Source organism: Tamandua tetradactyla, chromosome 22 (assembly GCF_023851605.1).
Source record: "Tamandua tetradactyla isolate mTamTet1 chromosome 22, mTamTet1.pri, whole genome shotgun sequence".
NCBI classification, from domain to species: Eukaryota; Metazoa; Chordata; class Mammalia; order Pilosa; family Myrmecophagidae; genus Tamandua; species Tamandua tetradactyla.
The window spans coordinates 2,068,908-2,086,533 of NC_135348.1; the positions used below are offsets into that span (position 1 = coordinate 2,068,908).

Sequence of the window (17,626 nt, forward strand, 5' to 3'; positions counted from 1 at the left end):
GGGCGGGGCGCGCGGGGGGCTGGGAACATGGGGGCGGGGCGTGCAGAGGGCGGTGCAGGGGGAGTGGCACAGAGGAGCGGTGCACAGAGGGGCTGGGGCGCGCAGGGGGCGGGGCACAGAGGGGCGGAGCACAGAGGGGGCGGGACACATGGGGCGGGGCACATAGGGGAGGGGCGGCAAGCGGAGGGGGCCAGGCGCGCGGGGGGCTGGGAACATGGGGGCGGGGCGGGGCACAGAGGGGCGGAGCACAGAGGGGGCAGGACGCGCAGGGGGCGGGACACATAGGGGTGAGGTGGTGCGCAAACTTGGCAGGGCGTGGAGGGGGCGGTGGGCACAGAGCTGGCGCGGTGGCGCGCGGTGGGGCCGGGGTCGCGTGGTTTCTCTTACCCTGTGCGGTTGCTGAGCACCAAAAGGTGGGCAGGGGCAGACGTGGTGACGTGAAGTGGCTGCTTCGCGGGCATCTGCTCCGCGAGTACCGACAGGAGTGCAGCTCTGGCCGAAGACGCCAGGCCTGCTCCGGTGACCCTACAGATGCTGAGAGACGTGGCCGACCGCCTGCGATCCATTCTGCCAGGGCCACATGTGCCTCCAACTCCGGTCACCCCACCTCTTGCTGCTGCGCGGCCCAGATCATGTCTGTTCTGGTTTTCCACATGATGAAGTCTAAGCAGACAGAGCCAGGACACCCAGACCACGACAGATTCATTCTCTCCGAGGCCATGCTGCCCCAGTCCTCTCTGCCGCGTGGACAGAGGCGGGCGACATCCGCGAATCAGACCTGCCAAGCTTGAGGAGAACTGACTGTGCCTTGGAGGGACGTCCCACCCCTAGATTGTCGTTTGTTGATGTGGCCACAGGATCTCTTGGGCAAGGACGAGGAGCTGCGTGTGGAATGGCTTGTACTGGCAAGTACTTCCACAAAGCCATGCCGGGTGTTCTGCCTCATGGGAGATGGGGAATCCTCAGAAGGTTCTGTCCGGAGGCTTTGGCGTTTGGGTCCCCCTACAGTTTGGACAGTATTGTGGCGATCTTTGATGTGAACCGCTTGGGGCAAAGTGGTGCTGCACCACTTGGGCATTGCACAGACATCTACCAGAAGTGCTTGGAAGCCTCTGGAGGGAACACTTACGTAGTGGGTGGCCATGACGTGGAACTTGTGCCAAGCGCTTTGGCAAGCAACTTTCGTGAAGAACAAGCCTACTGCTGTAGTTGCCAAGACCTTCAAGGGCCGGGGTATTCCAAACATTGAGGCTGTGGAAAATTGGCATGGAAAGCCAATGCCGCAAGAAAGGGCTGATGCAATTATCAAATTAAGGAAAAGCCACATCCAGACCAGCAGGAGTCTCATACCGACTGTTGAAGACTCACCACAAATCAGCATCATGAATATAAAAATGACCTCACCACCTGCTTACAAAGTTTGTGAGAAAATAGCTACTCAGAAAGCTTGTGGTTTAGCGCTGGCTAAACTGGGCCACACAAATGAAAGAGTTATTATCCTGGGTGGTGATCCAAAGAATTCTACCTTTTCTGAGATATTCAAGAAAGGACACCCTGAGCGGTTCATTGAGTGTTTTATTGCTGAGCAAAACATGGTAAGTGTGGCACTGGGCTGTGCCACTCGTGGTCTTACCATTGCTTTTGCTAGTACCTTCGCTGCCTTTTTGACCCGAGCGTTTGATCAGATCAGGATGGGATCCATCTCTCAAATCAACATCAACCTCATTGGTTCCCACTGTGGGGTATCCATTGGTGAAGATGGGCCCTCCCAAATGGCCCTAGAGGATCTGGCCATATTCTGAAGCATTCCCAATCATATGGTTTTCTATCCAAGTGATGCAGTCTTAACAGAGCAAGCTGTTTATCTGGCTGCCAATACTAAGGGAATGTGTTTCATTCGGATGAGCAAACCAGAAACTGCAGTTCTTTACACACCACGAGAAAACTTTGAGATTGGACAGGCCGAGGCTGTCTGTCACAGTGTCTATGATGAAGTCACAGTTATCAGAGCTGGAGTTACTCTGTACGAAGCCTTGGCAGCCGCTGGTGATCTTTCTAGGCAAGGTACTTCTGTCTGTGTCATCAACCCATTTACCATTAAACCCCAGGATGCTGCTACCATCATCCCCAATGCAAGAACCACAGATAGCTGGGTTATCACAGTAGAGCATCGCTGCCGAGAAGCTGTATGTGCAGCTGTCTCTGGGGAGCCAGGCATCCTTGTTCATCAGTTGGCAGTGTCAGGTGTGCCTCGAAGTGGGAAACCAAGTGTGCTGGTTTGAAAGGATGTATGTCCCCTAGAAAAGCCATGTTTTAATCTAAATCCCATTTATAAAGGCAGAATAATCCCTATTCAATACTGTATGTTTGAATCTGTAATCAGATAATCTCCCTGGAGATGTGATTTCATCAGGTGTGGTGGTTAAGCTGCATCAGGAGAAGCATGTCTCCACTCATTTGGGTGGGTCTTGATAAGTTTCTGGAGTCCTATAAAAGATGAAACATTTTGGAGAATGAGAGAGATTCAGAGAGAGCAGCGCAGAATGACATAGCCACGAGAAGCAGAGTTTGCCAGCCAGCAACCTTTGGAGATAAAGAAAGAAAATGCCTGCCGGGGCGCTTCATGAAACAGGAAGCCAGGAGAAGCTAGCAGATGATACTGTGTTCACCATGTGCCTTTCCAGATGAGAGAGAAACCCTGAACTTTTTTGGCCTTCTTGAAGCAAGGTATTTTTCCCTGGATGCCCTTGATTGGACATTTCTATAGACTTGTTTAATTGGGACGTTTTTCTCGGCTTTAGAACTGTAAATTAGCAATTTATTAAATTCCCCTTTTTAAAAGCCATTCTGTTTCTGGTATGTTGCATTCCGGCAGCTAGCAAACTAGAGCACCAAGTGAATTGCTGGATATGTTTGGAATTAGTCCCAGACATATCATAGCAGCCGTGAAAGGTACTTTAATGAACAAAGATGGCTGATTTCTTAAAAAGTCTTTCGGTTGCCTTTAGTCTGAAAACACTGGTATCTTTACATTACATCCGTGCTTGGTGTTAGAAAACTATCTTTTAAATCTATATTTGCTTTTTTATTTTCAAAAAGAAAGCCAGTTAACACCTTCTTCATCCTAATTCAGAAATTCAAATTAACTACCTTTCTGTTGACTGCGCATACAAATGTCACTCTCATTTTTGAATCATTAAAGTAAGATGCAAAATTTTAAGTATCAGAATAGCAAACAGAACAACTACCTAATACAGTTTTCGGTTAAGACTACAAATAACTGACTGAGTTGGAATTCAGCATAGAGGTAACAATTTATTAAATGCATGTAATTTCCTTGTAAGCAAAGAAAATGTAAATGTAACTGTAGGCTTCAATATCCAGATTTCGAAGCACTACCACTATGATGCATACTATTTCTCTCAGTCCAAGCTTTCATATAATGCCATCCTTCCATCAGCTGCTGGGGAAGTCACGGGCACACGCTCAGGTGCCATCTCCCAGCCCTCCCCTACCCCACTTTCCACCTCCTTTCTATTGTTGGAGGATGCTTCAGGCTGTTTCCATTCCACAGCCTGGTGGAGATGTTGGTTGTGATGAAAAGGCCTGACCAGAACTTAAAACCGGAAACCAGGAACAAGCAGCCCAGATGCTTTTATTGGGGAAGGAATTCTCAGTAGCTGGGTTTCCCCTCCCGCACCCCAGAATGGATAGATCCCCCACACTCAAGCAGCACAGGGGCTTTCGGCTCCAATGCAAAGTGGGGTATATGGACTTGCCACCCATCATCGACCATGACCCGAGCACTTTTGGCTTATTCTGGCCACAATAGGATCTCTGCCCCTGCTCTTTTGGACCCTTCGTGCCGTGTAAATAAAGCAGTCATTTGCTGAACGTTTTTTGTCGTGCCTGAGGCTGTGTTCCCATGTCACACTGTGTAGCAACTCACTCCACCATCAACTTCCCACCTAAGTTTGGTTACAGTTATTTTGGAATTTCCTCTAATGTTTGCTTTCATTTCTTCTCTACAGTTTAAAGACTTCAGAGAGAGCAGCAGCAAAATCCCTTATGATATACTGCACTGCTTGCAGTGACTGCTGTATAAAAAGATGAAAATATAACGAGTTCTAGTCTGCACACTAACTTTTATAAGGTTTCAGAAATGTTTCATTTTTTTCAAGTCTTAGATGACTTGTCCTAATTGATCCTAAGCCCTGGGTACCAAAGTTTGTGATGATGTAGTTTTAATGAACATCCTGCTCTGACCTTTTCAGATCAGACTGTTAAGTTGACTGTATTCATTTATTAAGGATACCAGTTAAAGTCAGTATTAATAAAGCATTTAAAAATCAGTTGCTTTATTCAGTTTCTGCTGTATATGTGTGATTTGGTTTCTCCCTGATATAATTCTAAATGAAGAAGATGGTTCTATGTAATCCAGAAGCAAAGAGAGACATGTCCCCAGACAGAAAACGTAGAAAAAGGCCTGGGAATACCTAGAAAACAACGTATGTCCTGGAAAGTCATTCCTTAAGCAGATTCCTTACTTGCAGTTATGAGTATATAAATCATGTGGCTGAAGTACAAGAAAAAAGGATCAGTCATATAAATTAAAGATAGGCCCAAATTCAAAACCAAATTTACAATTACCCTATGTCTGTTATGTCACATGATGAATTCCTTATTTTCATTGCTCTCATTAAGTTGTCATCAGGATTCTATGGAGCCATAACCAGTTTATCTCAGGAATTGTTGTTCTACAAGGTATGGAAGAGACCAAAGAATACTAACCTAGAAATCAGGAGAAATTGGGACATGCCCATTCTATTACAGCCCTCTTTCTGTGAGCTGGTTTCCTTTTTTGCGAAATGCTTTTAAAAGATTTAAGAATTATTTATTTAATTTTAGCATTTTTATTGTGAAATATAACATATATGCAGAAAAATGATAAATTTCAAAATATAGTTTAACAAGTAGTTATAGAGCAAATTACAATGTATGGTACAGGTTGCAGATCCACAATTTCAGGTATTTCCTTCTAGCTTTTGTAACGCAATAGAGACTAACAAGAAATATCAATATAATAATTCAGTAGTCACAATCATTTGTTAAATCCTATCTTCTCTGTTACAACTCCTCTGTCTCACCTGATCCTTCTCCCAATCTTCAGGGATATTTGGATAATGACTGTTCTAACTTCTTCGTGATGAAAAGGAGTATCAATATTATGGGGTAGGGGGTTACAACTAGTTAATGTTCTTGGAAAGTTTGGTAACTGGGTTTCAGGGTTTATCTGGCATAGGAACAATCTGGAAGTTTTAAGTTTTTGGAAAATAAACATAGTGAGTGAATTTTATAGATCTTCAGATAGAGCCCTGGGCATTTTTTAGGGTGTTTGGGAATACTGATGGTTGGTCTTGGCATACCATGGAAATTAGCAGTTTCAAGCTGAAGCATGCATAAACAGAAGTTAATAATTTATATGACAAAATACAGCAATTATTTCTGATAAACTTTAGATGAGTTAATATTGGTCTAAAAATAGCCCTGTATCTTGTCCATGATTTTACTGAATGAAAATAATGCTAGTGCATTCTAGATTTTTAAGACTACAATTAAATTTCCCAGAGCTGATGCTTTCTAAATGTCCTGCATTGGTTTTATGGGACAAATGAGTTAACACTCTTCCTGTAAATTGCTTAAGATTACAAAAATCATAAAATTGTGTCTATCTAAAAAAAAAAAATTACCTCCAGAATAGCCTCTCAACTCTATTTGAAATCTCTCAGCCACTGATACCTTATTTTGTTATGTTCCTTTTCCCCTTTTTAGTCAGGTAGGCATGGTTGATCCCATGTTGCTAGCATTAGGCTCATCCCTGGGAGTCATGTCCCACATTGCCAGGGAGACTCACACCCCTGGAAATCATGTCCCAAGTAGAAGGGGAGGGTAATGTGGTTTTCGGCTTAGAGACAGAGAGAAGCCACATCTGAGTAACAAAAGAAAGAGGTTCTCTGGAAGTGATTTTTAGGAATAATTATAGCTAGGCTTAGTTTCCCCATTACAGAACTAAGTTTTCTAAGAGCAAGCCTCAGGATCAAGGGTTTGACCTATTAACTTGGGAGCCCCTAAAGTTTGAGAGAGTATCAGGGAGTTCTCAGGTGTGTGTGGGGATTTAATAGATCCCTATTTTTCCTCCAATTCCCCGAGGGACTTTGCCAATACTTTTTAATTATCTGCCCAACATACTCTGGAACGAAGCCAGGTTTTACATTATGCTAATCAAAGTTTTAAGATCTCATTCCCAATTCTAGGCTTCATGTATTTAAGTTGTTTATATGAACTGGCCAGACAGGTGAAGTTAGATTACGTGCTATAGAAAATTTAAGTTTGGGACAAAATAAACACCTTTTTCTTTGGTCTCATACAGTACGTGAAGTTCTAAAATACAAGATCATCTTTTACCCTGTTTTCTGATTTACCTTAGCCCCAACCAGATCAGCTTGGTTCTTATCTCTAGTTGAAGCCTGATGTCTTTTTTTTTTTTTTTTTTTTTTGGCTTCTTTAACAGTTGCTTCATGTAGATGTGCTGACTTTCAGAGCTACAGAGCTCTGATTCTGAGTCTTAGGTTTCACCCGGGTACCCAAAGTTCCAGGAAAAGACCAGCTTATGCACACATAGCAGAGCATTTCAGAATTTAGAAGTAACACTTAAAGCTCTGGGACAAATGTGGCTGCTGTAAGAGCTTGCAATTTAGGCCCCAACTTTCTTATAAGTATTTTCTAAAAGAGACTATGCAATATTTGTCCTTTTGTTTCTGGCTCATTTTGCTCAACATAATGTTTTCAAGGTTCATTCGCCTCATTGTTTGTCTCCTGACTTTGTTCCTTCCTGTAGCTGCACAATATTCCATCATATGGATGCACCATAGCTCACCCATCTTCTGCTCAGTCAACATGCAACAGCCACCTCCAGCCATTAGGTATCTTGAATAATGTTGCCATAAAACATCAGTGCAGAAATGTCTGAGTCCTTGCTTTCAGTTCTTTCAAGACTATTCTCAGTAATGGAATTGCCTAATCATTTGGCAACCCTATATTTAGCCTCCTGTAGATCTACTACATTAACCTCTGGAGGGGCTGCCCCATTTTGCTACCCTACCAACATTGAATAGGTATGCTTCTCTCTTCACAGTTTCTCTAGCACTTAAATCTTCCTGTTTAGTTATTTAGAATCTGCAGATTTTGTTGAGACATGTTCATATAGCATAAATTCTATCCCAAATAAACAGTCAATGTCTCACAGAATCCTCACTTAGTTGTATATCATTATCACTCTCAATTTCAGACAATTTTTATTGCTCCAAAGAGAAAAGTGACAAATCCACACCAAAGAGGAAACCCAAAACACCCCCCTAACCCTTATCCTCCTCTAGTTATTCACCTAGTTTATCCTCTAGTTATTAACCTAGTTTAATTGTGGTCCTAGCGATATATTCCTGTTAAATAAAGTCCATGGCATATATATATACTATGGATATTGGATATGGTATATTTCACATATACCACTTGTTTTAGTTTCTAAGCTGCTGCAATGCAATATACCAAAAATGGAACAGCTTTTAAAAAGTGAATTTGATGTTTCCAGCAGGGAGAGAAGGAGGAAGCAGGGAGCAGGGCTACTGCCACAGCTGCCTCTGTGTTCCTGGTGTGGGGAAGGGTCCCTGGGCGCTGCTGCAGGAGGGAAGGATATAGATAAACTCAGCACCCACAGCACCATCCACGGCTGCTGGAAAGAATGCCCAGCTACAGGAGAATGAAATCAGAGGATTCAGCTTCACGTCTCCTGAGATCTTTCTCAGTTAGCCTACCCTATTAGAACTTGCAGCACCACTCAAAATATGTGGTGATATCCATGGGCAATACTATGATTTGCTTTGACTTTGTGAGTACGGGGGTTTTGAAGAAGCAGTCATTGGAGATTATCTGCCTCCTGTTAGCCTACAAAATCAAATATTCTGAGACTTTTTGTCCTCTCTGAGGAAATCACAGGTAATGCCAGCATCAGTAGACTTTATGGATTTTATGATGAATGTAAAAAAGATTAAGATGTCTTAGGCTGGGGAGAAAATAATCAAGGAATGTCCTTCACATTTGGTGCAAAAGTGGTTGCAAAATTTCTCCAATAATCATGATTTGGATCTTATATTTAGAGCCCATCCATCAGGTGATTGAAGATGGATATGAACTTTTTTTGCTAAGAGGCAGTTGGTCACTCTGTTTTCTGCACCAATTATTGTGGAGAGTTTGACGACTGCCGGTGCTTTGATGAGTGTGGATGAAACGCTGAGGTGTTCTTTTCAGATTTTAAAACCTGCGCAGAAAAAGAAAGCAAGTGCCACCAGACCTGTTAACACCACCAAGGAGCATGATCACTAAGCAAGCAAAAAAATAGATGTCCTTGTATTGTAACATATAGTATATATCCTTCATTTTTAAAGCTGTGATGTGTACCGGTCAGCTTGCTCAAATAGATCTGTGTTTGTGGGGCACTCCCCTCCCCCTGCCAATTTTGATTTAATGAATGGCATTTGCTGGAATATTTCAAACGTATATTTGAATGGTATATTTCACTAAGAATCTTCACTTAGTTGTATATCATTATCACTCTCAATTTCAGACAATTTTTATTGCTCCAAAGAGAAAAGTGACATATCCGCACCAAAGAGGAAACCCAAAACACCCCCCTAACCCTTATCCTCCTCTAGTTATTCACCTAGTTTATCCTCTAGTTATTAACCTAGTTTAATTGTGGTCCCAATAATATATTCCTGTTAAATAAAGTCCAAATGAAAACTTTTCCATTCCTAAGAATAGTATCTATTTTTTCAATTCTCTATTCCTTTTGCAAACAACTTCAATGATGCTGTTAAAACTGTATACCCCAGGACAGTTTAACCTGTCTAAGGGGTAAGTGTACCATTAATCCTTTTAAATTTAGTACAAGTCATGAATAATGTAAATGTTTGTTTTCTTTAGACTATAAAGAGGGCCCTAGGGTGCTCCAAATCTGTAAAATGAATGCTGTCAAAACGAACCACTGTGAACATTTTTTTAAATTTGTTTCAAAGGAATTGTTCTTTTCCCTCATTGTCTCATCATGTACAAACTAGTTTTTATAGCTATCAACATTAGGAGTAGCTTTCAACCTTGCCAGCATCACTGCATATCTATATCTAATTAAAGCATGTATATTTAATTACAGCACACTTTTCCCCTACCATATACTTCAAATGAAGATCAAAGCCATTGTTTTTAATGTTTGTGAATCTTTCCTAAAGCCAGTTTCTGTTGATATCTGACACTACAGGGCATGGTCATGTACACAGGCCATCTTCTAGAGAATTCAAAACAGGTTTTTGACTTCAAATAACAACTAGTAATGTACTGGTTTAAGATATTAATGATCAAAGCTAAACACACTTTGTACAATTTCCATCTATAGTCTATTCATTAAGTAATCTTTCTACAGTTGCGTCAGGCCTGAACTGATCATTCAGAAAGCTTCAAATTATAGAAACAATACTGTTGTGTATGAGTGACCAATTATGCTTTCTTTGGTCTACATCCTTTATTCTGCGGTGAAGTCGAGGCTTATAAATCAAAAGAGAGAACTAACTTGCTATCCACCAGTTTACACAAAACGCACAGTATCTAGGACTTCTTGTTCTGATTTTTCTTCTTTTTCTAATTTTTTCTATGACTTTTTAAAAACTAAGATCTGTTAAAAAGAAATCTGGTTCACCAGATGACAGTGTGCAACACCATGTGGCAAAAATGAATTCAGACCTATTAAATGAAGACCTTGTTAAATCCTCTCAATGTCTATACACACAGGAGAATTGTTGATGGCATATTGAATAGAATGTAATGAAAAAATTGCTCTGGAAACCAAAAAAAAGGAGGGGAGTTTATTAAGTTGCAAGTTTACAGTTCTAAAGTTGTGAAAATGTCTAAATTAAGGCAAAACTATAAAATGTCCAAACTAAGACATCCAGGGAAAGATACCTTGGCTCAAGAAGGCTGATATTGTTTGGGGTTTCTCTCTCAGCTGGAAAGGCACAAGTAAAGTTTACATATTAGGTAACCACTCCCTCTTCTCTAGCTTCTGTCTAACTCTAGTCCCTTATATTATACTTTGTAGGAGTCTGAGTTTACATTTGTTAGGGGGTTCATATTAATTAAGTCATTTAGCATCTATCTTGGCATATGTCACACAAGGTTCATCCATGTTGTCATATGTTTCAGGACCTCCCTTCTTTTTATTCCTTCATAGGAATATACCACATTGTGTGTATATTCATCACCACTCATCTGTTGATGGATACATGGATTGTTTTCATCTTTTGGCAACTGTGAATAATGCTGCTATGAACATCAATGTGCATATTATGTTCAAGTCACTGCTTTCAGATCTTCTGTATTTATACTGAGTAGTGGAATTGCTGGGTCCTAAGAGAACTTGATAGTTTTCTGAGAATTCTCCAGCTTGTCTTCCACAATGGCTGTACCATTATGTATCTCCACCAGCAGTGAATAAGTGTTCCAAGTTTTCCACATCCTCTCCAACATTTGTAGTTTACTGTTTGTTCAATGGCAGCCGTTCTTAAGGGTGTGAGATGATTTCTAATTGTGGTTATGATTTGCATTTCCTAATAGCTAATGAAGATGAACATCTTTTTATGTGTATTTTAGCCATTTGTATTTCCTCTTTGGAAAAATGTTAATTCATATATTTTACCCATTTTATAATTGGGTTCTTTGTTCTTTTGTTGTTAAGTCGTAGGCTTTCTTTATACATTCTAGATATTAAACCTTATCTGATATGGTTTCCAAATATTTTCTCCCATCCAGTTGTCTGCCTCTTCAACTTTTTGACAAAGTCCTTTGGGGCACAGATGCATTTGATTTTGAGGAGTTCCCACTTATCTATTTTTTTCTGTCATCGCTTGTGCTTTGGAAGTAAGGTCTATGAAGTTACCTAGTACTATTATGTCTTGAAGATGTTTCCCTATATTTTCTTCTAGGACTTTTATGGTACTGGGTCTTCAGTTTAGGTCTTTGATTCATTTTAAGTTAGTTTTTGTAGAGAGTGAGGTAGTAGTCCACTTCCACTCCTTTGGCAATGGATATCCAGGTCTACCAGCCCCTATCTTTGTACCAATACCATGCTGATTTGAACACTGTGGCCTTATAGTAAGCTTTGAATTCAGAAAATGTAAGTCCTTCCACTTCATTCTTCTTTTTAAGGATGTTTTTGACAATTTGAGGCCTCTTTTCCTTCCAAATACATTTAGTGACTAACTTTATGTAGCCTGTAAAGTAGGTTGTTGAATTTTTTATTGGTATTGCACTGAATCTGTAGAACAACTTGGGTAGTATTCACATCTTCATGGCATTTACCCTTCTATCCATGAACACAGAATGTCTTTCCACCTATTTAAGTTTTCTTTGGTCTCTTTTAGCAATGTTTGCTAGTTTTCTGTGTAGAGGTCCTTTACATCCTTGATTATTTCAAGATACTTGATTCTTTTAGTTGCTATTGTGAATGATCTTTTTTCTTAATTGCCTCCTCAGTTATGTCATTACTAGTGTATAGAAACACTACTGATTTTTGTGTATTAATCTTATATCCCACCGCTTTGCTGAAGTTCTTTATTAGCTCAAGTAGCCTTGTTGAGGATTTCTCAGGATTTTCCAAATATAGGCTCATGTCATCTGCAAATAACAGAAGTTTTAATACTTCCTTCCTAATTTGGATGCCGTTTATTTCTTTTTCTTGCCTGATTGGTCTAGCTAGAATTACTAGCACAAAGTTGAATAATAGTGGTGACAATGAGCATCTGTTCTAGTTTGCTAGCTACCAGAATGCAACACATCAGAGACAGATTGACTTTTAATAAAAGGGGATTTATTTCATTAGTTCTTCAGAGGAAAGGCCGCTAACTTTCAGCCAAGGTTCTTTCTTACATGGGAAGACACAGTGCGATCTCTGCTGGCCTTCTCTCCAGGCCTCTGGGTTCCAACAACTTTCCCCAAGGTGATTTCTTTCTGTACCTCGAAAGGCCTGGGCTGAGCTGCGAGTGCTGAGCTCAGATATGCTGAGCTGCTTGGGCTGTGCTACATTGAGTCTCTCATTTAAGCACCAGCCAATTAAACATCATTCATTACAGCAGGCATGCCTCCTAACCCACTGCAGATGTAATCAGCAACAGATGAGGTTGACATACCATTGGCTCATGTTCACAGCAACAGAACTAGGTACCTTCACCTGGCTAAGTTGACAACTGAATCTAACTACGAGAGCATCCTTGTCTTGTTCCCTATCTTAGGGGGAAGACTTTCAGTCTCTTGCCATTGATTATGATGCTGGCTGTGGGTTTTTCTTATATGCCCTTTATCATACTGAGGACATTTCCTATGATTCCTGCCTTTTGAAGTGTTTTCATCAGAAAAGAATGCTGAATTTTGTCAAATGTTTTTTCAGCATCAATCAAGATGATTATCTGATTTTTCCCTTTCAATTTGTTAATGTGTTATAGTACATTGATTTTTTTGTGTGTGTTGAAGTACACTTGTATGCCTAGAATGAGCCCCACTTGGTCATGGTGTATATTTCTTTTAATATGTCTTAGATTCCATTTGCAGGCCTTTTGTTGAGAATTTTTGCATCTATATTCAATAGGAAGATTGGACTGTAGTTTCCCTTTCTTGTAGTAACATTATCTGGTTTTGGTATTCGAGTGATGTTAGCCTTATAAAAAAGAGTTAAGTAAGTGAATAAAAAAGTATATACAAAGTCCCCTTGGGGGAATGGTGAGAAAGGGGGAAAATTCAACTTCCCCAGGTTGAATTCTTGATATTCTCACAAGCAGTGTGGACAATCAAAGCTACAGGCTGAGCCCCCAGTCTTGGGGTTTGTTTATATGAAACTTAAGCCCACAAAGGATAGGTCAAGCCTACTTAAAATTCAGCCTAAGAGTCATCCCCAAGAGAAACTCTTTTGTTGCTCAGATGTGGCGTCTCTCTCCAGCCAACACAACAAGCAAACTCACTGCCTTCCCCCTGTCTACGTACGACATGTCTCCCAGGGATGTGGACCTTCCTGGCAACGTGGGACAGAAATCCTAGAATGAACTGGGACTCAACATCAAGGGATTGAGAAAACCCCTAGAATGAGCTGAGACTCGGCATCAAGGGATTGAGAAAACCTTCTTGACCAAAAGGGGGAAGAGCGAAATGAAACAATATATAGTATCAATGGTTGAGAGATTCCAAACAGAGTCAGGAGGTTGTCCTGGAGGTTATTCTTATTCATTAAATAGATATCATCTTGTTAGTCAAGATGTAATGGAGATGCTGGAGGGAACTGCCTGAATGTGTGGAGCTGTGTTCCGGTGTCCCTGCTTCTTGAAGATGTTTGTATAATGATATGTCTTTCACAGTGTGACTGTGTGATTGTGAAAACCTTGTGTCTGATGCTCCTTTTGTCTACCTTATCAACAGATGAGTAAAACATATGGAATAAAAATAAATAATAGGGGAAACAGATGTTAAAATAAATTTAGATTGAAGTGCTAGTGATCAATGAAAGGATCAATGTAGGGGATATGGTATGTATGAATTTTTTTCTGTTTTTTTATTTCTTTTTCTGAATTGATGCAAATGTTCTAAGAAATGATCATGATAATGAATATGCAATTATGTGATGATATTGTGAATTACTGATTGTATATGTAGAATGGAATGATGATAAGAACGTTCGCTTTTGTTGTTTTATTTTTTTTTAATTTAAAAATTAATAAAAAATATTAAAAAATGAAAAAAAGAGTTAAGTAGTGTTCCCTTTTCTTCAGATTTCTGGAAGAGTTTGAGCAGGAATGATATTAATTCTTTCTGAAATTTTTAGGTAAAATTTTGCTGTAAAGCCATCTGGCTCTGGGTTTTCCCTTGTAGAAAGGTTTTTATTGACTAATTCAATCTCTCACTTGTGATTGGTTTGTTGAGGTCTTCTATTTCTTCTTGAGTCAGTGTGGGATGTTCATGTGTTGCTAGGAAACTATCCATTTCTTCTAAGTTATCTAGTTTGTTTGGCATACTGTGGTTCATAGTATCCTCTTAGGATTTTTTTTGTATCTTCAGGATCCATAGTAATGATCTCCTACTTGTTCTGACTTTGCTTATTTGCATCGTCTTTCTTTGCTAGTCTAGCTAGCCTTTGTTAGTCTCTTTTTGTCAGTCTAGCTAAGGATTTGTCAATCTTGTCAATCTTCTCAAAGAACCATTTTTGGTTTTATCGATTCTCTCTATTGTTCTTTTTTCCTCCAGATCTTTTATTTCTGCTTCAATCTTTGTTATTTCTTTTCCTCTACTTTTCTTAGGGCTAGATTGCTATTTTTCCTCCAACTTCATCAGTTGTTCAGTTAGGTCTTTGGTTTTTAGCTCTTTCTTCCTTTTTAATGCATGTGTTCAGAGCTATAAATTTCCCTCTCGGCACTGCCTTCATTGCATCCCACAAGTTTTGACATATTGTATTCTTGTCTTCATTAACCGATTTCTATTGCAATTTATTCTTTGCCCAATTGATTGTTTAAGAGTACGTTGTTTAACCTCCATATATATGTGAAAGATCTATTTCTTTGGTGGTTATTGATTTCCAGCTCCATTTCATTATGGTCAGAGGATGTGCTTTCAATAATTTCAATCTTTTAAAATTTAATACAACCTCTTTTTTGCTCCAGCATATGATCTATCTGGACAATGTTTCATGAGCAATAGAATAGAATGTATATGATGACATTTTGGGATACAGCAATCTATATATCCCTGTTAGTATTAATTCATTTATCACATTGTTTTGGTTACCTATTTCCTTATTGATCAACTGTCTTGTTCTTCAACCTATACATGAGAGTGGTGTATTGAAGTCTCCCACTGTGATTGCAGAAACATCTTGTGCTCCCTTCAGTTTTGCTAATGTTTGCCTCATGTACTTTGGAGCTCCTTGAATGACTGTTATTTCTTCTTGGTAAAGTTTCCCTTTTATTAACCTATAGTGTATTTCCTGGTGTCTTATGACACCTTTGCATTTAAAGTCTATTTTGTCTGATATTAGTATAGCTTCTCTTGCTTTCTTTTGGTTAAAGATTGCATGGAATATATTTTTCTATCCTTTCACTTTCAATCTATTTGTATCCTTGGGTCTAAGATGATCTATTTTTCCCCCTCTCTCTTTATATCTTTTAAATTACCTTACTCATACCCTTCTTAGTTTGCTAAATGCTGCCAGAATGCAAGATGTCAGAAATGGAATGGCTTTCAAAAAAGAATTTATTAAATTACAAGTTTACAGTTCTAAGGCCATGCCATGGTCAGGTTCATATGTCAACTTGGCCAGGTGGTGGAGCTTCATTGGAGCTACCAGCTCAGGGCCTGCCCTTCAGACCTTGTACTTTACACCCCCATGGTTATGTGAGACACTTTTATAAATTTTCTATTTCAGATATCTCCTGCTGATTCTGTTTCTCTCAAGAACTCTAGTTAATACAAACCATAAAAATGTCCAAACTAAGGCATCCAGGAAAAGATGCCTTGACTCAAGAAAAGCTGATGTTTGTCACATGGGAAAGCACATGGCTTTTGTCTGCTAGTCTTTGTTTCCAGTTCCATTGCTTCCAGTTTCTGAAGCCAGTGGTTTCCTCTCTAAGCATCTGGGGGACTTCACTTAGCTCCTCTAGGACAAAACTCTGGTTCTGGCTTGTTTAGCATCTCATAGGAAGGCACATGGCATATCTGCTGAGCCCCGCATCTCTAAACATCCATATCTAGACATCTGCTCTCTCTGTTGGCACTTTAAGCATCCCCAATTATCTATGCCTATGTTGGCTCTCTGGCAACTGTTCTCTAAGCATCTAAGCATCATCTAAAATCTCTCCCCTTTTAAAGGACTTCAGTAAACCAATGAAGAACCACCTTGAATGGGTGAAACCAAATCTACATCTAATAAAAAGGTCACAACAGCAATTGGGCATGTCACATCTCCATGGAAGTAATCTAGTCAAATGTTACACCTACAATTGAGTGGGTCCATCTACATGGGACAATCTAATCAAAGATTCCATCTTATAATACTGAATCAAGATTATAGAAAATGGCTATCCCCAAAGATTAGATCAGGATAGAAAATATGGCTTTTCTGGGGTACATAACAATTTCAAACCAGCAGAGTTCTTCAATTCTGTGCCCTTCTCCAAAACTCTCTCTCCTGTCTTTTTTTTTTTTTTCAGCTGACACAACTCCCTTTAGTACTTCTTGAAGGACAGGTCTCTTACTAAAAATTCTCTCTTGATTTATTTGTCTGTGAAGATTTTACACTCTCCCTCACTCTTGAAGGGCAGCTATGCTGGATAAAGAATTTTTGGCTGACAATTTTTCTCTTTTCACCGCCTTCTCACTTCCGTGGTGGCCGTTGATAGTCAGTACTTGGTCTTATGTGGCCTCCCTTGTATGTGATGAATCGTTTTCCATTTGCTGCTATCAGGATTTTCTCCTTCTCTTCAGTATTTGCCAATCTAATATGTGTCTTGGTGTGAATCTATTTGGATTTTTTCTATTTGGAGTTCGTTGGGTTTCTTCAACTTGCATATTTGTCTTTTGTAAGGGTTAGGAAGTTTTCCACAATTTTCTTTTCAAATACTCTTCCTACCCCTTTACACCTCCCTTCTCCTTCTGAGACACCAATGATTGTTACATTTGCGTTCTTTGCATTGTCCATCATTTCTCTAAGATCCAATTACAATTTTTCCATCTTTTTTGTGCATTTGCATTCAATTGTCCAGTCCTCTATTCACTTATTCTTTCTTCTGCTTCTTCAAATCTGCTGTTGTGTGTCTTTAGTTTATTTTTAATCTTCCATAAGATCTGCTATTTTTCTATTTACTGTTTCAAATTCTGCTTTATGCTTTTCTAGTGTCTTCTTGATACCTTTACACATTTATCCAACATATTGAAATTATTTTGGAGATTTTTATGTTCTTCTTTGAATAGTTCCAAATTCAGTGTCTCTTCTGGCTTTTTGATTTGTCATTTGGCTTGACCAGCTCCTCTTGCATTTTCGTATGCTTGTGATTTTCTGATGATTTATAGGCATTTGGTTATTTTGGTAAGATTATTTTGAAAGTTGATTTTCCTCGCTCACCTAAGATTTTGTATTTTCTTGGGTTTGTGATGGTCAGGAAAAGCAGTTTGCCAGTGTGCACTTTCTCTGTTTTCTCAGCAGATGGTGCTCTTGGGTCACCTCTTCCCTAGAGCACTGGCTCTTCCTGACTGCAGCAGCGTGCTGGCCTGGGCCCCAAACAGGCTACAGTCCAGCCATGGTCACTGCTTTCCACGCGTGCTGTTAGCTGCTTGCTCCACGGGGTAGTGAGTGGGCACTATACCCCTGAGACCTCGCCCGTATGCAAAATGTGTCTGATATGTCCCAGGCATGTGGAAAGGCCTCCGATTGCACAGGACTGAGAATTTCTGCTCTACCTGTCACAGCCAGCCCAGGAATGATCTGTTTTGT

General features: G+C 40.0%; 1 protein-coding gene across 1 annotated transcript; it reads left to right on the plus strand.

Moving 5' to 3' along the window:
- The first annotated feature begins 214 nt into the window (after positions 1–214).
- On the plus strand, positions 215–2,978 carry TKTL2 (transketolase like 2). The gene is given in 8 exon segments (XM_077139553.1): positions 215–327; positions 444–559; positions 562–708; positions 711–927; positions 929–975; positions 978–1,152; positions 1,154–2,268; positions 2,890–2,978. Coding segments are annotated over 8 exon segments (2,019 nt in total).
- The last annotated feature ends 14,648 nt before the right edge of the window (positions 2,979–17,626 follow it).